Raw genomic sequence first — 23,292 nt, forward strand, 5'->3', positions numbered from 1 at the left:
TTCAGATTGGCTTTGTGACCCTGGGCAGGCCACTTAACCTCTCTCATCCTCGGTTTACCCAGCTGTTGAATGAGGACAATAATACTTCGCTATTTCCCTGGGTTGTGGTGAAGTTCAAATGAGATATGTGCAAAGTATTTTACAAATATATAAATGTTAGTTTAGCAGTGTTCCTTATTGTTATCATCATATGCTGTCTCTCTAGCCAACACACCACACTGTTCCCATGTGGTGGTTAGAGACCCACTTTTGAAAGTCCTTGGTTCAAGTCATACTTCTGCCCTGTGCTGCCTTTGGTTCCTGGGCCAAGTTACTTCTTCTCAGTTTAAGACTGTTAACTGCCTGGCAGGTAGAGCAAGTACATGCACATACACACATGCACACATACATACATACACACGTACACAGAATTATCTTTGTATCAGTGTTTGATTTTTATTCCAAATTTGGTTTTTCAGTAGTTTCAGGAATTCCTGGTTTGAAAACTCTCTCTGTTGGTGCAGATCAGTAAGTCTTTTCTAAGTGATAGTGGGGTGGTGAGAGGTTAAGTGACTTACTCAGGGCCACACAGCCCAGATGAGGCTTGACCCTAGTTGCATCTGGCTCTAAGGCCAGCCTATAGCTACTGAATTACACTTTTCTCTCGAAATATTTGTATACATCTCATTGTATGTATAGAACAATGAATAGAACAATGAAGCTTTCTCGAATAACATGTAGGACCATTTGTTCCCATACCAAATGGCCCCAGACTTCATGCTTCTGTCCTCTCTATTGCTTTCAGCTGTTATTTGTTTCTGATGTCAACCCGCCTGCTCTCCCTGAGCTGTGCTAAGTACTTCCAGCCCCTATTTCCAGTGTTCTGCTCTAATCTGTTGAGGACTAATCACAACCTGTGACTAGGCATGTTAGAATTATGACTAAAGTAAGAGGAAGTAAGCACTGAGTGTTAGCCTGAGGAGTTCTTATGAATGCCTGAGTTGTGATACTTTTGAATACTCACTCAGAGCCTTTTGTTGCTTCCTGTTTCTTAGCTAAAGGCAGCTAGGTGGCGCTGCAGCGGATAGAGTTCAGAACCTGGAGTCAGGAAAACTCATCTTTCTGAGTTCAAATCCAGTCTCAGACACTTACTGGCTGTGTGACCGTGAGCAGGTCACTCCACCCTGTCTGCCTCATTTTCCTCATCTGTAAAATAGAAATAATAATAACACTTTCCAAGGTCCTTGTGAGGATCAAATGAGATAATGTTGACAAAGCAACTAGCATAGTGCCTGGCACACAGAAGGCACTTAATAAGAAGTCTACTTTCCCCCTTCTCCCCAACACCTCTTCAGGAAAAGTATTCTAGGATGAGTCATGTGGCTCAACATTGGGCATTGCATTTGGCCTTAAGTCTCTTACCTTCATTTATTTCACCATTGTCACTGCTTATGTTTTCCTGGGTCTGTTTTCTTTGATCTGCACTAGTTTATGTAGATCTTGACTTGTTTCTCAGACTTCCTTATATATGTCATTTCTTTGGCACAACTTATTCAGTCGTTCCCGTGTACTTTGTCTCTAATTTTTTTGCTACTACTATTTGTAAATATCCCTTTGTTCTAACATCCTAATTAAATTTTTTGAAAGTTTGGGTACCTGAGTGATGCTGAAAATTCGCAGTGCATTTCTCCACAATATCATATAAGCAAGGCATCTCCATAACATTTGGTTCCATCCAGGGCTTGCTTTTTCTGATTTTAGCATTAGGTGAAAGGGATCACCGTTACTTCAGAATTCCTCTATAGCCTCAGACAGCAGCCTAGATCTCATTTCCTGGAAAACCAATAATTACCTCTGTAAGAAGTAACTTCATTTCTTTATTGCTTCCTATTTGGGAGCAGGATTGGAACAAACACACACACACACACACACACACACGCACACACACACGCAGACATACAGTACATACTTGCTCACATTTTGGGGTATGAGCACATATGAAACTTTCTAAAGCCAGATGTTTGCCCACTCACTTCTTCTGTTTCCCATGTTACAGATTTAGTCATCTTAAAACCTCTGTATGTGTTACTGTTATAGGAGAGCCAAAGCATTCTTTTGAAACATGTGATAGAGATCCCCAGATGCTTTAGAAAGACACTGTATCTTGAGTAAAGTTTAGTATTTGTTGTATTTTGTGCTGGTAGAATATGTGAGCCATGGGTAGGTTGGCATCTTGGTTTTGGTTTATTGTGGACCATCTTGAAGTGTAACTAGAAATTAATCATCTGTCTAGCAGTTCTTAGGCACATTGTAGCTTTCTTTAAAAAATCATAAATGGATGTGAATGTTTCTGGGGGCTTTGCAAACCCTGCATGTGCCTTGCCTCTACAGGGGTGAAAGAACTGTGGGGTGAGCCTACTTGGTAGGATGTCTGCCCACTAAGCATCATTAAATAACCCATTTTCCCCTTGTTTTTTAGCAAAGTATGTGGATTCAAAGCTCCGTGCAGGTAACAAAGAAGCTACAGATGAAGAACTTGAGAAAATGTTGGACAAGATTATGATTATATTTCGGTTCATTTACGGTGAGTGATTCTGAACTGTGGGAACTTTTTTCCCTCCAATTAAAGCCAAGCACTCCACAGAGGAGCTATGTGTATTCTGGTGGGAATATTGAGTTGAAGAGACAGAGGTAAGGATCTTATTCCTATAGTTGAATTCATCAGGCTGACTTAGACTCATTATAGAACTGTCTTGTACTTTGGTTTTGACCTTCTAACAAGGATTGTTGGTTGCAAGCTACTTGAAACAAGTAGGGGAGGTTGTTGCTAAATGGCCAATGGGCAATGTTTCTTTGGAGCTTTGACCACTCTTTTCATTTGGATCCTTGTGTTAATGTACCTTATTAGTGGCAGGCACAGTTTAACTATTGTATTAGCCTGAACATAGACCTCACTCTTTCTCTGAATCTGGCTTATATAAAACTTGAGTGTGGCCTATAAATAAGGTTATTTTTTTTTTTTTAGCATATGTCATTGTATTTTTTTTCCTTTTCACATCAGTCTTTTAGCAGTAAGGGTTGTGTTCAGACCAATGTCATATGTCCAGTGGAGTAACTAGACCTTTGGGCCTATAGGATTTAGTGCAAGAAAAGATCTTATTGTTCATCCTGTCCCTGCTTCCTCCTCTTACAGAAGAGAAAGTGAGCCCCAGCCTGGGAAGGGGGCTGGCCCAAGGTCACACACGAAGTATATAGAAAAGCTAAGATTTGAACTCTGGTGCTAGACTTGAAATCCAGTGTTTTTTTCCCTGTTCTATTAAAATAACTTTTGAATAATGTAGTTGTGATACATTGTGGTTGTGTTATTAGTGAACATTTTGTTAGGTTTTCTCATTGCAGGTTCTTGTTTGTTTTGTTTTTAAATGTTGCAGGTAAAGATGTCTTTGAAGCCTTTTATAAGAAGGATTTAGCCAAGAGACTGTTGGTTGGAAAGAGTGCATCAGTAGATGCTGAGAAGTCAATGCTTTCCAAACTCAAGCATGGTATAGTTCTTACTCTCTTGATGTTCCTTTCTGTAATTTCAGTTTTGTACCTTTCTGTAAATTGTCCAGTTTTTCCTGTCATTTCTTAAGCGATTTGGATTAATGAAAAATGAAATGGGACGAACAAGTCTCATGGCATTTTTTGCCAATCTAAGACAAGTATATTCTTGTATTTAAGGCGGGACAGAAGGCATGGATTTTTTTTTGTATTGTAAATTGTTTTAAACTGTCCTACTTTATTTGATTGCCCAGATATGAGATACGGTCACTTTGGGATCGAGAATTTGGACTTTGCATTAGTGGTCAGGGGTACTGGGTTTGAGTTTATTTTTCTTTTAACTTTTAAGAACACATTATGGATATTGTATGGTAATGCACCTTTTCAGCTAGAAATTCTTCATTCTTAAAAGTCTTGTCATACGTTCTGCATAGTATGATGTTTCTCCCATAGAATGTGGAGCTGCATTCACCAGCAAACTGGAAGGGATGTTCAAAGACATGGAGCTGTCGAAAGACATCATGGTTCAGTTCAAACAGGTAGTTGCCACTGGCCCCAAAGCTAAACAGCATCTTCTTCATTCTGTGTGTGGGTCATGGTGGGTATCAGGAGAAGAAAACAGGCTTGAGCCAGGAAGCATTTCAGACTTATTCTGCTCTCATCACAAAAGAGAACAGATGAAGAGGGAAAGCCATTCAGCATGTTTGGAGAGCTTTTAGGGTCATTGCAGATCACCCTGTGTTAGGGGGGAGTGGACCAGAAGCCCTGAAGAGCAGGGCGGGGGGAGGGGGGGAGCAGCTGGAAATGGGAACAGTTGCAAGCCAAGTTTAATTGGTTCTATTGATGTTGCATCTGAGGTTTATAATAATATGACACGAAACATAAAAAAGTGCTTTATAGGATGGCCCCTAAAATGACCATTTATTAAATTGAAAGATCCCAGGGTAAAGGTAAAGCCATGGTTTGATAAACACATGGTAAAGCATCTGATGAAGTTTTGTGATAGTTGGTGCTGCTTCCCTTTGGCATCCTTACACATTGTGTTCATTTGGGCTGTGTTGCATAGGAGACCATATTCATGATTCTATGATAATTGCATATGATTGTTTAAGGTGGGGGGGTAGTAGGTGCTATTTCTAAAGGATTGAGTTGGAATTTCTTTTTGTTGGGGAGGGGAGGCAATTGGGGTTAAGTGACTTGTCCAGGGTCACACAGCTAGGAAGTGTCTGAGGCTAGATTCAAACTCAAGTTCTTCTGACTCCAGGGCTGGTGCTCTATCTACCTGGCTGCCCCTTGGAGTCTCTTAAATGGACTATTGTAACATAAAATATAAATGTACTTTAAGAAAGGATTTACACATCTTTTTCTCATGAGATTTCATTGTGTGTTGATCTTATAGTATATGCAAAACCAAAATTTTCCTGGGAGCATTGAGTTAACCGTGAATATCTTGACAATGGGTTATTGGCCAACCTATGTGCCTATGGAGGTTCACTTACCAGCTGAGGTAAGTCATTGACTGGAACTTAAATGTTAGATGGAATAGCTCAGAATATATAGAATTTGGAGCTAGAAGGAGCTTTGGGGGTCATTGAGTCCAGTCAGTCCATCCCTTTCATTTTATAGTGGAGGAAATTGAGGCCCAAAAAGGTTCCAAGCCCAATTCCTCCGTGTGTGTGTGTGTGTATGTGTGTAGCTATAGCTGTAAGATTTCTTGTTTTTCATTAGAGACACAGGCACCAAATACAAGCTGTATACTCTGACGTTGTCATGTTAATGTGTTTTTGCTTAGTTCATTTCTTTGGAGTATAGCTGATGAGGTCAATTGCATGTCCAGTCCCTTTTAGGCTCCATTCCTTACAGATTATTCCCTTCCTCGGCTGTGTACCCATTTCCATGCAGCTGGTTCACAAAGGTGTGGCATGGTGGTAGCTGAACTGGATAATATTCCATCATAACTTAGAAAACATCTCAAAGTTCATGTTCTTCTAATGGTAGACATACAAACACACAGTGTAACTTTCAGTTATATGTTTTAAGGAATGGTAAATGTAGTATATGAAGACAGGCCTTAATTAAAAGTTGTTTTGATTTTTTTTTTTTGGTTTTGTTTTTCATTAGATGGTAAGACTTCAGGAGATTTTCAAGACTTTTTACTTGGGTAAACACAGTGGGAGGAAGCTTCAGTGGCAATCAACTCTAGGACATTGTGTACTAAAAGCAGAATTTAAAGAGGCAAGTGGATGCTCTCAGAGTTTTGAATCTTCCTCATGTCTACTTAATCATTCTTCTTTCCAGGAGCATTTAAAAAAAAAAATCTAACCCTTTTCTTTTTTGTCCGTTTATCCGAAATAGTTCCATGGTATGGTGATGCCTTTTCACTCTAGCCTTGGCAGGTTTTTGCTCTTTAGGGGGCCCTTTGTAGAATGTGATCTGTAATAACTTGCTGCAGAAACAAAAACATTGCCTCTGCCAATTGGGGCAGAATCCACATGGTGGGATATGGGGGAGCTGTGGGGGTGGGACAGAGTCCACAAGATTATTTAATGCTAAAGGGAGCTTTTTTTCTTTGCTTTTTCTTGATCAATAGACTGGAAGATGAGAGAAACACAGCCCCTTTCCATTTGTTTAATTTGAATTTTGTAGTTAGAAGGGACTTTAAGTGGGGATCCTTTCTCCCTGCATATGCCATGTTACCACTTCAGTTTTTCTAGATAATCCTTATCTGAGTCTTTAAACCCGCCAAAATCAGGCACTGAAAAATGCTTATAAAAAAATTTGTAATTTGATTTATTCTTAAATGTGAATGAATTTATAGTAATGTGGGGTTTTTTTGTTGTTCTAGACCAGTTTCATCTGTGTAGCAGACTCTTTCCACTGGTGCAGGTCAGCAACTGTCTGTAACTGAAGTTTTTCAATAGTTGTTGCCTGGGGCACTGAAAAATTAAACGACTTGGCCCAGGGTTACACACCCCATATGTGTCAGAGGCAGAACTTGAACTCAGGTCCCCTTTAGCCTTCTGTTCACTAGGCCATGCTGCCTCTCATAGTAATGTTTAACCATTGTCTTTATTCATCAGGGGAAAAAGGAACTCCAGGTGTCTCTTTTCCAAACTCTGGTGCTGCTAATGTTTAATGAAGGTGAAGAATTCAGTTTGGAAGACATCAAGCAAGCTACAGGAATAGGTTTGTACTGAATTTGTCAACTTTCAGGTTAATACTCAGTACTATACTGTAGGGCCTGGCTGCCCTCAAGAGTTTCTGAGGCAGAGAGAACAGTGATTTCAGAACAATTACATGTGATACTGCTTCTAAGCACAGCAGGTATCCTTCAATGGATTTGTGATCTCACCAGTGGTACTCATACTACAGTACAGATAATAACCAGCTGTTCTCATATTCCTGTCTGTGTTCTTCCAGAAATCCTTCATGGAGAAGTAAATCAAGGCCTGATAGGCCTTCCTCTTGGGTGTTGAGTGTGTTGTGGCTCCCAGTGCCACAGTCAGATAATCTGCTGTCTTCACCCCTTTTTTTGACTGGCCCCACCTCCTTTTCTTCTCATCTGTGTCCTTGATAATATGTTTTATACCTCTTGTCACGCACGTCATTTTGGTATGAGTAGGCTGCAGGAGAGTAAGGTGGCTCTACATTGTCCTTTGCATCTCCAGTAAGTTTAGTTCTTCTGAGACTGGTGTTCTATGATTTGCAGAAGTCATGTAACAGTAAATGGGAGTATTTTAGCATTGATAAGATGGGCTTTTGTAGTAGGAAACAGCCTGAGATCATGGAAAGCACTCCACATTTTCTCAAATGCCATCCTGCCTGCTCTTCTCATTCTCTTCAGTTCTGGGTCCCATCCAAATAAATGCATGTCATTCTTCATTTGTGTTTTTCACACTGTGTGGTAGCCATGGCTAGTGAGGAGGCATCACTGTTTTTTGGGGCTTAGTGTAGTCAGCAAAGTGTCCTCTGCAGATAAGATATGGAGGCCCTCACAATCTAAAGGGAATTCATCTTTCACTTGTACTTTGTACAGGTCATCTCCTGTGACAGTGGTGAGAAGACTTTTGATAAATGGGTCTCCCTGTTTGGGCTTCTCAGCGTTGCTAACTAGGGGATTCTGGAACAAGGTTATCTCAGTGTTTGTTATCTGTCAAGTAATTTAGTGTGATTTATGGTTATTGGATGGAAGACTTGAAGAATACATAACAAAGTGGGATCTTAGATTTTCTCCATCTTAGTTAAGTCTGTGACCCTGAAGACATTTCTACAGAGAATTGTCTGTGAAGCAGTTTTGTTCCTGTTTACCCCGTTTTCCTTAAAGATACCCATAAGATGTGCAAGGCCTATCCTCAGAGGTTATTATAGAGATGGAAAAGTAAGCTGCTAGTCACTAGTTGCTGATTTCTCCGTTCTCTTTCTTGGAGGTAATGACATCATCTGTATACTTTCCCATTCTTTTGGAAGGAAAAGGGTGAAATTTTGATCCCTTTTGAGTTTTGTCATCTCCCACTTGGATTTCTTTACATATTTTTTTTTCTCTTTACATAGTTGGTTAGTTCCAGCTGCTCTTCTCAGCTTGATTTTGTTGTGTGTCATTTCTGCTTTCTCACATAGCCTGTCAAGTGCTGAAGTGTTCGAGAATTCAAATGTCCTTTCACCGTCATCAGCGATGAGAATAAATCACTATAGAAACACTGGCCGATCTGTCCCATTTTGGGTCTATTTGTTTTGCTCCTTTTACTTTGGCTCATGAGTGTTCTTGAGCTGATTTGGCTTAGTTGGGTCTCAGGGTTGGCTAACTGCATCTTGTGGCTTGTTACAGAGGTGCTATTTGTAGTTTGCAATTTTCCTCCATCATGTTTTGCAGAGGAGCTTTTACTTTCCAGTGTTTGTTGGCTGGGGCACTTTCTGGGCTCTTTTGGCCTCCTCTTTGTGACAATTATTTTACATCATTTAAACTTCTCTAAATGTCGGTCTCAGTACTTTTGTCTATTTTTCAGAGTCATCAGCTTGTTTAAAAAGCTTGTGTTGGAACGGTTGTAGTTGCATGCGTTTTCTTCTCATCATTATCTTTCTAATTCAGTGTTAATATATCTTGTTTTGACACAAACACCTCCCGATGAACGCCGAAATCACACCATTCCCCCACTCCCAATTTTATTCCCTGAGAACATGTAAGGAAAACCACCTACTTAGTGTGGCTGTGACTCACTTTCATCATTCCTCACTTGTTAACAGAAAGAAAGAAATGCACCGTAATGTTGATAGGATGGCACCTGCATTGTCTTATTTTTGTTGCCTGTTAGTGTTGTCCTGCAGGCGCTGGTCTATATTGGTAGAAGGAATTTCTTCACTTGCCTGGGAGTTCTCCATACCAGTGAAATCACAAGTCTGCTCTAAACAAAGCAACGCTCCATTCACATTGTGGTAGTTTGGGTGCTCTTTTCTTTGTTCTCTGTCACTCCACATGTTTACATTTTCACCTGATTCTTGGATTTCTTCACATTTGTCATCGCTTACAACATAGACTGTAGTTTGTTCCCCATTTGTTGGGCACATCTTTTATTTTCAGTTTTTTATCACAAATCATGCTTTTATTGACTATTTTGGTTTGTAAGGGTCTTCTCTTGTTTTGAATCACCTCATTTTGGGTATCATCTAAGCTAGTATTAATTTTGATCTTTGAAGCAAATGATCGGACTTGACTGTATACAGAAGCTGATTCTGAGTCCCACATTAGTCACCACATATTCCTTAACAGTTGAGATATGTTCCGTTTCATTTTCTGTTATTGAAGGATCTTATGATGTTCTTGGTAGAATCGCTCTACTTTTTCATCCTCTGCATCAGATGTGGTCTATAAGATGCACCTGTCTTCAAGGTACTGCAAGGCCAAATGACCCAAATCTAATCCAAGTGTGCTCCTTGGCCAGCTGCTGATCTGACCTGAGGATTTGCTCCTGGAAAGCACCAAGCAAAGCAGGGAGGGGATTTTGTTCATGTCCAGGAGTTGGTTGGACCAACATTATGGCTAGGCTGTCTGTAGTTGAGAAATAGCGTTGGGTAAGTAGATAGATAAGCAAGGGAATGTTTTGACTTGCTATGGTAGGCATTTGGCGTTTGAAATGCCAACACTTTGAAACAAAAAGATGGCAAATTAGTTTCACTGAGGAGAAGAGAAAAGGCAGAGATACAAACTAGTAAGATGGTGTTTTCAGGTCTAAGGTGACAAGGGTCTGTACCAAAGTGTACACGTGCAGATATTGTAGAACTTATGAAGAAGGGGCATTTTGAAGGAAGACAACTCAGTGCTTGTTGACAGATTGTAATAGGATTGTAAAAGAAGAAGGAAGAGGTTAAGGTCATTGGAAACAGGGCTGGAGGATAGAATTTTATGGTACTGGGCAAGATTCAGTTCAAGTGGCTCAGTGCAAGGCACTGAGTGTACATACAGAGACAAGGAGAAACAGTCTTATATGGTGATGCATATTTCCAGGCAGCAGCAAAGTAACCAGGAGAAGGAGATAAGGAAGTTGGTAAGGGAGTGATTGAAGGGCTAGATTGCAGAGGAGGGGAGAGAGGGGATGGAATTGGGGTTTGAGTGGAAAGGCTATCCTTGACAAGAAGAGGCTCCTCTTTCTCAGAGCCTGGAATAAGTGAGGAGGGAATGGAAGAATGATGAGAGGGGCTTGAAGTGGAAAATAGGAAATGGATAGGGTTTTTTTCCCTCCCAATTGGATAAGAGAACTCTTCACCTGAGAGTGAGGCTTGAGAAGAGGTTTAGAGTAGCCTTTTTCAATGAGGGAAAAATAGAAAGATTACCTTGCATTAATTAAGACCAGCTGAGATTAGAAAAGGTAAATTTGTAGTGGATCTGGTCATCTCAGTTGCCATTTCCTCTCATAGTGCTTAGCAGCCTTTGAGTAAAAGCTGAGATGGTAGCTAGGCTTGGCCTTTGGCAAGGTGTGATCCGTAGGAAGATAGAGAGACGAGATTCAAAGCTTGAGGACAACATCTAGTTAAATGGGGTGACTGTGAGGTCTAGACTGCAAAGGGAGGTGAGGGGAGGCTGGAGTAGCAGGGAGGGGTAAGGGGTAGGAGGGCTGGTCATCATCGAAGAGAGGTGGAATGGCTAGCTGTCACAGGAAGGAGGCCGAAAACAGATTTCAGAGAAACGAGGCAGGAGACAGCAGGTTAGCAAGTTGTAGGCAGATGGTTTCTCTCTGAAGTTAGGATGTGAACTGTTGAGTTGACAGTCATCTACACTGAGCTGTTCACTGAAGCTACAAGAACAGGAGGAAGACTTAAGAACAGGCCCTTCGTTGGCTATGCCCAAAGAGGACATCATTTGATAACATCCAAGAGCAATTGCAGTAATGATCATAATTCATTTCTATAGTGCTTTAAGGTTTAGAAACTGCTTTCCTTGCAACAACCCTGTGAGGTAAGTAGTGAGAGTATTCTTATCCCTCTTGTTCAGATTAGCCAGTTTTAAGTAATGTGCCCTTGGTCCATCTAACAGCTAGTAAGTATCAGAGCCAGAATTTAAATTGAGCTCTTTCCTGATTCCATATTCAGGGTTCTCTGCACAACATCCCTAGTGGAGGGATGGGGACAGGAGCCAGATCCCAAATTAAACATTGCTCTCCTTTTGGTTGGAGATGTGGGGGAACTCTGGGTGTGGCATATTGTGCCCACCAGATAGCGCCAATATCTAGGGTGATTTTGCTGAACTGGTTTTTTTGTTTTGTTTCATTTTGACCTTTGTTGCAAGGGAAGGCTGGGAATTGGGGTAGAGGGTATGTGAGGTGGAAGAAAATGGCATTAGGAAACATCTCCCCCAGCCCCCTTTTAAAAAATTTCTCTTACTTGTTTGTGTCTGGGAGGAAAGGACCTACATCCTAAACCATTGTTTCTTCTTCAGAGGATGGAGAATTAAGGAGAACACTGCAGTCATTAGCCTGTGGCAAAGCTAGAGTTCTGGCTAAAAATCCAAAGGGCAAAGATGTGGAAGATGGTGATAAATTTATTTGCAATGATGACTTCAGACACAAGCTCTTCAGGATAAAAATCAATCAGATCCAGATGAAAGAAACGGTATTTTCTTTTCTCCATTTTGTAATGCCTCTTGCCTCTCCTTGATGCTTTTAAGATGAACTCTCTGTCCTACTACTCTTTTACTGAGATCATGTCTTGCTTGATCTGTTAGAGTGAGGAGTACTTTGAAGAAGAATCTCCCAAGTTAGATGAGCTTCAGTTGTGATCATCTTTGTGTACAAAGAAAAACTCATAATCATAGCATCAATTTGGAACTCTCAGAAGCTTTTAGTTTAGAATGTCAATTTTCTACTTAAATTACTGTCTTTGGGATTAGGCAAGCGTTGTCTCCAAAAGGGTTCCTTTGGATATGGGTGTTGGGATATATGACACATCTTGGAAATAATTCTGTCTTCATTTTATCCTTTCTGGAGCTCTCCCGGAAACCTTGTACTCCTCAGCCCGGGTTCTGTCTGTAAAATGTTTAGGAATCAAACCAATCTAAGTACTGACAGCTCTTGGTCCTTCCAAATCTAAGTCTGGAATCACTACAGTGAGTTTGTGCTGGGGTCTAAGAAGGGTGTTCCTGACATAAACAAAGATCACAGGTGCAAACCATAGCCAGATGACTCAACTTTACTCAGTTGGGGGGAACCCCACCCTTAGGCCCTGCCATCTCCCAGACAAATGCTATAGTCACTAAAAGCCCATGGGTGTGTTAGCATGAGTCCATTTCCAACATTGGATAAAACAGCTCCAAGAATGAGAGAGGGGGCAGAACTTGGAAAAGAGCACAGACTTTTTTCTCCCTTCATTTGGTTTAATTTGATGAGGCAATTGGCCTGCTGTGCTGGTGGGGCCCAGGATTTGGAATCCAAGTGTTGGAGTGAACACTTGGGCTATTTATGTGGCCATTTCTAGGCCTCCTATTCTGCCTGTACAATGGTCGGGGGAAGGGAGGCCCAATTTAGATTGATCTGCAGGTCCCCTTTCCATTCTCACCCTGTGCCCCTGAGCTCCAATGTGGCACGGTTTATAAAGTGCTTTCTTCGCCATGGCCTGATGAGATGTAGTTTGTGGAAGTACTTGTATTTTTCTCATTTTATACTTGAGAAGCCCAATGCTTTTGAGAGCTTCAGTGCCAAACCCACAGCTAATGGGAAAAATGCAACGTCAAGTCCAATTTGGAGTCAATCCAAATCCAAGGCCCAATCCACTGGACAGATGGCAATGCCTTTTGCTTTATAAAGGTTCCTTTAGAGAAGTCCTAGATGATTTAAAGAATAATCATACCATGTCCATCAAATGTGAACATTTGGTAGGCAGCCCAGGAACAGTTGAGTTTTGATAGTAATACTTCAACCCCCTTTTTTTTCCCCCCTGACCTTCCAGGTAGAGGAACAAGCAAGCACTACAGAAAGGGTCTTTCAGGATCGACAGTATCAAATTGATGCTGCAATTGTGAGAATCATGAAGATGAGAAAGGCCCTTGGCCACAATCTGCTGGTTTCTGAAGTGTATAACCAGCTGAAGTTCCCGGTTAAGGTGAGTGATCAAGCACCTGCCTTTGCTTGTAGAAACTGCTTCTAGTTTAAAAGAGGGTAGAGGGAGTGTCATTGTGAACATTTGAGTCTTGGCCCTTTTTCTTTTGGAGAGAAAAAAAGGATTTGATTTCCCATTGACCCCTTAGATTGGTTTTTAGGTTCTCATAGCATTATTAGATAGCAACGCTCTTTTAAAAGACAGGTTTCAGGGGAAGAACAGTTTTATTAAAAGGCCTTTACGGCTCAAGGGTACCTGTGAGATTTTGCAGAAAATTTTCGAGTTGATTCTTTTCAAATCATCTCCTTTTTATTTTCACTATGTCACCTGTAAGTCCATAAAATCAGCTCTCAACTTCTCTATTGTAATGAAATTAGAATTGATATTATTGATAGGAAGCCCAGTAACTAAACCTATCTAATTATGAGCTGAGAAAAAAATCACCTACAGAGCCAGAGCAGCTAGCTGCCCTAACCATCACCGAATGGTATGCCTTGAAATAGCAGAGTGTAATTCTGGTAAATTATAGGGTTAGCAATTTTGCAGTTGTTCAATTCGATTCAGCAAAACCAAGCTAATGAATATTTATTAAACCCCTCTTTTGTGTGAGGCATGAAAGCAAAACAGTGCCTACCTTCAGGGAGCATCCCACTCTGAAATGTTCCGAATCAGTGGGTAGTGGCCGATGGAAATGCTCATTCACATAATATCCAGGACTCCTGAATTCTGATGTCTGCCTTGCTTTAAGAGACATTGGCAATGCAGAGAGTTGGACTGATCCTTTTTTAGGGGCAGGAGATACAGGGGATGGTTAATATGAAAGGACTTTTTTACTTTGCCAGAATAGATCCTTTAAATGGTCGGTTCCCTAGTCACATGTTTAAAATACGTTGTTATTATTATTATTATTATTATATTATTATTATTATTATTATTATTATTATAAAATTCAACTCACAAATTTTTCAGGGGAAAAAATGCATAGCTCTTACCTAAAGAGTACAGTAATATTGTCCAACTGTCTGCAGGGAGTCAGTATCCTTAATTTCCTGAGAACTGGATAAATGTAAAGAAAAGCTCTTCCCTCTTACAATGAGAGGTGACCACAGAGGGAATGGGCCAGTTGGTAGGCAGTGAATAGGTTCCATCTCACTGGAGATCTCAAAGCATTTTTAGATATAGGGGTTGAGCCACTTAGCCCCCAAGGTTCTTTCCAGCTCTGACTTTTCTGCGATTCTTTGAGAATGCTGAAAGAAATGTACTGAATAAGTTCTATTCTAACTTTATATGTATTAATCCTTCGTTACCAAAGCATTCAGGAGTGCTCAGCTCTGAAATGTCCCCTCTAAATAGTATGGAGACTAGAAGGAGCAGGAAGTTCTGAATGATGCCAGGGCAGAGAAGGTACATAGCACTCATACATAATATAGATCAAGGTACAGAAGTGAATAGAGGTGAGGGCACAGGCCTCACTCCCACTGTATATCTGATGCAGCCAGACCCTCTTCTACTATTACTACTTCTGCTTATTTGAAAATGAAGGAAGCAGAATATTGGAAATATACTGTGGCATGGCAGTGTCCCTAAAGACATGATAATGGATTTCCCCTCCTATTTTATTTAGTTTTTGGTATAGTTCAACAAGTCCCTGTGACTTAGAGAGTGCCCAGTACAGAATGGAAGGTAGCTCGCCCTCAGCCTGGTCTTCTGAGGGAAGGGGGTTTGGAACTCATCTGAGGCCTCTCCTTCAGGTTTTCCTTTGCCTTCTTTTCCAGCCTGCTGATCTCAAGAAGAGAATAGAATCCTTAATTGACAGGGATTACATGGAAAGAGACAAAGAGAATCCCAACCAGTACAACTACATTGCCTAAAACGTTCGCCTTTGAGCACTTGTTATATCATACACAGTTGCCAGTGGATAAACTAGCCTGTTATTCCAATTAATTGACTTCTTTTCTACTTCCGATGACTCAATGAGTGAAAGCCATTTCATGGAAAAGTATAATAAAATGGACTTTTTCAGTGGTTAATATGCCCATTTAAGAGCACGGTTTACATTTAAGAAGAATGCTGTTGAACTCTTTGCATGTTTAGTTGATGGCAACAAATTCTGAATAATTTGATCTTTCATGCTTCCCTTGATGTGGGGTCTGTGAAGGGTCCCTGTGGTTGGTTGGGGGGGCGGGGGGGAGTGTGGATTCCTTTATATGCACCGTGACTAGGAGGCAGTATTCGAGTTGTTATACAGGAGGCTTTACCCAGGATGCCTGAAGTGCATGCAAATGTGACATACCGTACAGAGAAAAACCACCCTGAGCTTTGGTTACTTACCCATGTTTTGTGCTTTCCCTTGCAAAGAGAACTAAGTGGTCAAGTGTATTGACATTTGCTTCATAATGTTCTACTTCACTGAAAGGATGTTTTTAAAACAAATCTTATGCAGAAAAAAACCGTCTTTAAGTTTTTGGAGCAGCTGCTCCTTAAAGATTGAGCAGGTGAAGCAAGAATCACACTGTTTTGTGAAAACAAGCCCCCGTGAAGCTACAAGTGACATTTGCCCCTCACCCAGCTGTGCTCACCCTCCTAGCACAGCGATGGCCTCTTTTCTAGGCTAAGGTTTCTGAAAGCATCCCAGATTTCTTTTCCATTTGAAGGCAAACTTATTTTCTCCCATCCTTATTCTAATTCCTTGAAAAGTCCTAGAATAGAAAATCCTTCAGAATCTGGGGATTTTCAAGGAGAGGACATGCTGGTCCCTCTCTGCCTCTCAAAATCACTTGCGGTGTAAAGAGTTGACACACAGTCACAACACAGATGCCACCCACTGTGCAAGAGAATGTCCCAAGCTGGAATGACTGACCACAGAAAAGGGTAGTAAGGCCATTGAGCTTTCCAATTTCGGAGGAGTCTGGAGAATAAAAAGGCTGCTTTTCTCCCACTGTGCACATGTGCTTTGGTGAGATTTATGCTATAGCCCACAGTGCATCAGATCCATGTTGCAGTGCAAGCAGGAAATAAGTGGCCTCTAAAAACCCCAAACTAGCATAATATTTTGGAACGTTGCACCCATGTCACCACCATTTTGAAGCCACAAGGAAGGGAAGATGTTAATCCTAACCTTCAGCCAAGGAGCCTTTTTTTTTGCCTTTTCTGTTTGCCGATTAAATTCCCTTAAGCCTTTCCTCTTAGTGGTCTTCTGAGGCCAGCTCTAGGAAATGCTCCTCTCTTCTGGCACCTTTTCATATGAATGTGGTTATCTTAACAAGAGGTTGCCTTGACAGGCCTTCCCAACCCTTTCTTAAGCCTCAGCTTTTCAGTATCCTAGATGTCCTCTCCTTCTCTCCTTTCTTGCCCAGTGCTTTTCTGACAAGGAAATTGCCATGAGTTATCACCCTCTCAGGTGGGCTTGGCCTTGCCTGAGCCTTACCACTCCACCCACCATTAGAAGGTAGGTAGGTCCCTTCCTCAAAGAAATTCCCCTCCCCCTGCCATGCAAACCACCCTTATAAAACTGGAGGCTGCATCAATTGAAACAAGAGCAGTTACTCAGAAAATAGGAAGTGTCAGGAGAAACAATCAAAATTGAAAAATCTTTGTAAATTATAAAGGATTTTCTTTTAGAGCTGTTCTTCCCTAGTTGGGTAAGTTCTGGGCCACTTTTCCTCCCTCTGTCCCTATTTTTCTCCAATAAAAATTTTTATTAAAAAATTTCTGAAAAAGAGATCCTTAAAATAATCGAGTATTGGCTTCAAAATTCCCTGCTTTAAAGAATTTTATAATTTGCCACCATAGACCTGTTTAAAGGGTAAACCCTATGAAGGTCCAAATTGAGTTTTCTGATCTTGCCATGTGCCCTTCTCAAATGAGAGGTGGAGCTTCATGGCTTGTCAGGCCAGCAAACAAAACATACCCCAGCAAAACCAAGCTAGGTCTCTGGAGAGGAGAGGAAGACTTTTCCATCGTTATCCTCCTTGTATCCTGTGTGTCTTGCCTGGTTCTTCTGAAGCTCTTGTAGCTTGGGCATCAGTCCTTATGTCATAGCAATCTCCTTCAGGAGATCCTCAAGCCAGGCTGTGGTTATGCCAGTCTCAGGGCACCCAGGCCAGCTCCACAACTGACACATCTGTGTCAGCATCTAGCCATAGATTACAAAGAGAATACCTCTTGCATGCAATTCACAGCAGCCGACTTCATGAGAAATTACATTTTATTCTATTTATCTGTAGGTTAAAGATTTTAAATATATATATATATATATACCCATGAACTTTGCCTTTCACTTTTTATCAATTCAATTTTGGATAGTTAAGTAAAAAAAAAATGACCACTCTTGAATAATCATTTGCAGAAACGTGATAAATATGTTCTGTTCACTGGTTTACATGGATGTGCCAAAGCCCATCATTCATGAGAAAACAAGACCATAGCAAATGAGGGAGCTGCATAGCTCGGTGCGATTTTCATTTGTATTCTGCTGGTCCTTGTGAATTTTTATTTTTTTCAGTCCCTTGACTATCAACATTTATTTAACATTAAGCTGAGATGTCACCTGTCCATCTGGAAGCATCTAATTGGACACTTTGTTCAATGTTATTTTGATTGTTTTTAAGTTGCAAGAGTCCAGCAGCATTCCATCCCAAATGGAATAGGCTTTTGTAGAACAACTCTCCACGAGTTGTATCTGAAGGATGCGTGTGGGGAGGGGGTGGAACTAGCCTAGGAAGCCTTTGCAAAGCTTGGCTGATAGAATACGGGAACGTGCTCTTTCACTGCAGAGTCCTCAAAGGGCTTGTGACTTGCTTTTACCCTTAAGCACACATGAAATCTTTGCCATGTTTCCTAACAGTTTCACAGTGGGTACTGAGGCTTTCCGAAGTTGGTAAATAATGTAAATACGTGTCCTTTCAAAGAGTGAGTCTTTGGGTATTTTGTGTTCTTTATTAAAAAGTTTCGTGTTGATTAAGCCACTCGTCTGTGTGTTTAAAATGCCTTTTTATTTTCTTCACCTTGCATGCTAGCTCTTCATCACCATAATATGTCACATGCTCAAAGAATTTAGTGTAGACACCAAGGACTTCAAAGATACTCTAGCCTGTGGGGAAGGACAGCAGACTGGGCTTGGAGTCCAGAGACTAGAGGTTGAACACTTTCAATGCTTAACCAGCTGCATATCGATAAGCAATAAATTTCACCTTTGAGGCTCAGCTTCCCCATCCATGAAATGGGCATAATACTCGTACTGCTATTTTCCCAGTGTTGTTCAATTCAAGAAACACCTAATATGTGCCAAGGTTCTATGTTAGACACTGAGTATAAAAAGACCCCAAATGAATCAGTCCCTACCTTCAGGGAGCTTATGTTCTGCTGAATCATTGAGAGAAAAGTGCTTTGCAAACCTGAAAGCACAAAATATAGCAGTTGATAGTTAGTTTTGTTAAGCAATGAAAACATCTGAGTACTTCAGCATCCTGGTTTTTGCTAAATGATCATATGATGAACAGTATTTTTTAAAGATCCTTAAGGTAAATAGTAATCTAGCAGCTTTTCAAAATGACCAGTTTTTATTTTAAACACCAAATCTGTGGATTTATTAGTGAAATTGAACTGTGGATGAAGAAACTCCTTCCACCCATGTGGATGGGCGGCCCCTAAATGTCTGGGAACACTGAGAGCATGATTTGCTCAGGGTCAGGGGGCCACTAAGCGTGACACACAGCGGTTGTCAGAGATGGGGTGTGGAGACTACCAGGTTGGCGTCCACAATGCCCTTCATGGTTAAAATGACAATAAAATGTCCATCTAGCGCTGGCTGCCTTTTGAAGTCCCACAAAGCAATGGTAGGTTTTCCTAGACTGACACATGGTTAGGCTTCTATCCTAAAAAGGCCAAGGGCAATTGCGTCTGTCAAGTTGGCAGAGTATTTCAGAAGTTTGTCTTTATCACTTTGTGAAGCAATGCCAGGGGGCTGACTGAAGCAGAATCCCAATGTCAAATAGAAAGTCAAGGTATGTTGCCCATGTCAGCATGCTGCCATCTGATGTAATGACCAACTGGCCTTAGGAATCAGAAGCATCTGAGTTTGCCATTGTGTTTTTCAAACAAGGAATAACTGATATCTTGAGCGATTTCATGGGCTTTTGAATTCCACTGATAAGGAGCCATTCATTCCAAGCCTTTCTCATCCCATCAGCCTCTTACCTGTGTTTGACCATAAATCACCTAATTAAGGATCTCCCTTCTTCCAGAGGCCGTAATCAGGTTATTTTTCCTTTTTTTTTTTTTGCATCAATAAATTTGATTCAGTAAATCATTTATTAAGCACCTAGTATGTGTAAAGCATTGTGTAATGGTGTGAAAGAAAGTTTAACAGACATAATCCTGGGGAGGGCCGGAATGTCTAGTGGAATAAGATAGAAACAACCATAATATGTAAGTGCACAAGGGAGGGAATGAAGTGCTGTGTGCTTTATTGGGGGGTGGGGTACCGAAGTGAGGGTCTGTAGGAGTTTACTTGAAGAGATGCCAAGTGAGTTGGGCTTTAAAGGAATTCAGTAGCTGTAGAGGGAGAGGGAGGGAATGAAGTAAGCAAAGTCCCAGAGGTGGGGAAAGCACAGAGCATGAAAGGATTGTACAGAGCAATCCCATCTGGTCGTATGATGGGATGAGACAAAACCAGGAAGATAAGATGGAGAACTGCAGAATGCCTTAAATGCCTGGAAAAGGTGTTTGAATTTTCCTCAGGAGGCAATAAAGAGGGAGCACTGAATGTCTTTGAGAGGAATGATACGACCAGATTTCCATAAGCCAATTGGTAGTGATATTAAGGAGAGATTGGGAAGGTAAGAGTGGAGTCAGACCTGTTAAGCTATTGCAATGGTTCACGTGGATATTAAGGAAGGAAGGCCTTAGCAGGAATAATGTGGGACAGTGGCAAGAACACTGGGTTTGGAGTTCAAATCACAGCTCTGACACTACCTGAATGACCTGGCCTAAGTCACTGAACATCTCCGGGTGGTGTTCAGCTCCTCATCAGTAAAATGAGGGGATTCGACTTGGTTTCTGGGGTCCTTTCCAACTCTACATCTATGATTGGGCCTATGACTGGGCAAGTTACTTCTCTCACCTTCCTCATCTACGAAAGGAGGAGAAGAGCTTGGTTGTGAGAATCCAATGAGATAATTTAAATAAAATCCTGTGTGTAACCCTCGAAGCTAGTATAAAGATGAATGAATAATACCTAATAACGATTTACTGTTAGAAAAATGGGCCATGCGGGGCCATCCTAAATACCCATCAAGGCCTATAAAATTGGATATAAATGGTGGCCCCTTTAAAGGAAAAACCAGACTGACTCAGAGATGGATAAAGAGAATATTCAGCTCTCTTCTGTACTAGGATGGCCCCCTTGGGAATATCATGTCCCTTTATACTTTGAGAACACTCAGTTAATCTAATCTCATTTGTTGTCACTAATATGCCATTAGACAGTGATGCTCTTGAGGAGAAAATGGAGATGTGTACATTAATCAAAATAATAATTCCTAGCGTGCCCTGCTTCCACGTCCCCATGTGATTCCTTGTTCTACATGTTGGGGCAGGGGTGCAGATTGTTACAATGTTCTTACCTAGCCATCTCTGTATACTGGTATAGTGATGGGGACTGGACCTGGGATTTCATTGGAATAGGGCAGTTTCTCACTGCTGCAAGGGACCGTGAAGGCCACCCCCCACCCCCAACTTGGTGAGTTTTTTTTCTTTTTTAAAAAATGAATCTTGTTTGTTAATAGACACTAAAAGAAATCATTTCAGAGGGTTTCACTACAAGAATTCTGCCGAAGATTTGTTTAAACTGAAGGGCTCTATCACAGTGCACAAAATGAGAGCATGAATGGTACAGGCAACTTCCCAGTGAGGAAGCTCTCTCCAGCGATATAGGTTGGCACCTTCTCTCCAACATAGTCTTAAGGTTGTTTAGAGCACAGAGGTTAAAAGAACTTGCCCAGGGTCCCACATAGGAGGGCAGATTTCTCGCTATTGCTCTCTGTCCTGGGTTTCCTTCAATGACAGGATTGCTGGTGACTTTGCACAGCGCCCCCCTCACCTAAATCCAATTCACTTGCATGTCACGGCATCACCTTCCTGATGTTGTGGTCCTCTTTGAGAACAAAGGACGAATGACTCAGCTAATTTTTCTAGGTTTTTACTATTACGAATGTGGTTTCTATGAGCATTTCTGCACAAATAGATCTTTATTTCCCCCTCCTTCACCTCCCTGCTCCTCCCCTCGGGTAATAACATTCTTTTAATGGAGATAATGGAAGCATCTGATCAGCTTTGTATCTTCATTAGAGATGATTGTACTTACCTTCCCAGGGTTATTGAGAGGATCGATGTTCTTTGCAGCCTTTTAAAGAGGTATGTGTGTCAAATCAACAGTCAATTAAGTGCCTACTATGAGCCAAGTACTGTGTTAGGCACTGGGGATAAAGAGATAGCAGAAAGTCCGTCCTCAAGGAAACAATATGTACCCTTAGAAGTATAGATAAAGCAAATAAAAGGTAATGGAGGAATGTGGGGCCCTAACAACCAGAATTTTATCCCAGGTTATAGGTTCACAGGATCCTTGTTCTAGAGCTCGAAGTGGCCTCAGGGGCCCTCTAATCCAACCTTTTCATTTTACAGAGAAGGAAACAGGCCCAGGGAGGGGAAAGGATTTATCCAGAATCTTACAGGTAATAAACAGAGATGGGATTAGAAACCAGGCTCTCAGACTCCAGAGTTCTTGGCTCTGCTCCAGAATAGCTCCTATGTCCATAGCACTTCCATCCCAATAACCCTGCCAGGATTGAGTACAGATATGATAGGAGACCATTCAGGCTCTCTAGAGTGAGGGCAATAACTTTTCCCAAGATCCAGTGGCTAGCGCAGTGATCTTTCCCAAAGGGCTACAAAATTTCTCCTTGTAACTTTGTAGAATTGCTGTCCAAAGGTAGTTGAAGCACCTCAGGCTAACAGATTGGCCAGGAAAACTTAGCAGGTTTGACTCCCTGCCATTCCCTCCCCCCAAGTTTTTGCCTCCTTTGTAGGAAGTGTGGTATTGGGTGACCTTATCTCAGCCCAGGCGATTTTCATCTCCACATAAAGTATAGCTGCCGCTTTCACTTTCAAATTACTCACCTGCAAACCCTCTTTGTCCTAGCTAAACTCACTAGAACATCTTGGACCATGTAAATTGATGGAGGCTAAAGTGGACAGACTCAAATGCTCAAATAAGCTCTAATTTGGCATGTGGACTACTCCCCAAGCTTAGACCAGATGAGGTTCACTTCAGGCTTCTGCAATCTGTGTGACCTTGTTCAAGTCGCATCATTTCCACATGCCTCAGTTTCTTCCTCTAGAAAATGAGGGTATTGGATTAGTGGTTAGACTGCCGGACCTGGAGTCAGGAAGGTCTGGATTCAAATCTCCCCCCTGATGAGTTGCTACTTGTATAGCTCTGGACAGGTCACTTAACTCCTCTCAACCTCAGTTTCCTCACGTGTAAAATTAAGAGGTTAGCGTCCCAGGGGTGGAGAACCTACGGCCTCAAGGTCATACGTGGCCCTCTGGGTCCTCTTTGAAACCAAACAACAGAACAAATCCTTTTTTAAAATTGTCTTTTTATTAATTTATTTTGAATTTATCAACAATCACTTCCATATGCTTTTGAGTTTAAAATTTTTCTCCCCCTTCCTCCCCACCACCCTCCCCAAGATGGCACACAATCTGATATAGGCTATACATACACATTCCTATTAAACATTTTAGTGATGTAAGTAAAAATTAAAACCAATAGAAGGAACCATCAGAAAGAGGAAACAAAACTCAACAGAAGAGAAAAAAATAGCAATTCAACTTCCATAGAACAAATCCTTTTATTAAGGGGATTTGTTCTGTGAAACTTGGACTCAAAGGGTCACATTTGAGGACCTAGAGGGCCACATGTGGCCTCAAGGCTGCAGGTTCTCCATCCCTTTAGATGACCTCTGAAGTCCCTCCCAATTCTACATTTATGAGCCTATGAATTTGGGTACCATTCTGAGACTTCAATCACCCTTTCCTCCTGTTTACCTCTTCCTTCACAGACTAGCTCAGCTGCTGCTTCTTGGAAGGCTTCTTTCTTTTCAACCAAAGGGCCCTCTCAGTCAAATT

General features: G+C 41.3%; 1 protein-coding gene across 1 annotated transcript in view; it reads left to right on the plus strand.

Annotated features, from left to right (window-relative positions):
* Window positions 1–18,064, plus strand: part of CUL4B (cullin 4B) — a 45,716-nt gene extending 27,652 nt beyond the window's left edge. The window contains exons 13-21 of the mRNA XM_020975110.2: window positions 2,459–2,563; window positions 3,411–3,521; window positions 3,973–4,058; window positions 4,919–5,026; window positions 5,641–5,754; window positions 6,600–6,705; window positions 11,447–11,619; window positions 12,952–13,104; window positions 14,877–18,064. Coding sequence (XP_020830769.1) covers window positions 2,459–2,563; window positions 3,411–3,521; window positions 3,973–4,058; window positions 4,919–5,026; window positions 5,641–5,754; window positions 6,600–6,705; window positions 11,447–11,619; window positions 12,952–13,104; window positions 14,877–14,972 — 1,052 coding nt within the window. The 3' untranslated portion in view covers window positions 14,973–18,064. The remainder of the gene's footprint in view (window positions 1–2,458; window positions 2,564–3,410; window positions 3,522–3,972; window positions 4,059–4,918; window positions 5,027–5,640; window positions 5,755–6,599; window positions 6,706–11,446; window positions 11,620–12,951; window positions 13,105–14,876) is intronic.
* Window positions 18,065–23,292: the final 5,228 nt, after the last annotated feature.

Source organism: Phascolarctos cinereus, unplaced genomic scaffold (genome assembly GCF_003287225.1).
Source record: "Phascolarctos cinereus isolate Bilbo 61053 unplaced genomic scaffold, phaCin_HiC Scaffold_8;HRSCAF=390, whole genome shotgun sequence".
Taxonomy (NCBI): domain Eukaryota; kingdom Metazoa; phylum Chordata; class Mammalia; order Diprotodontia; family Phascolarctidae; genus Phascolarctos; species Phascolarctos cinereus.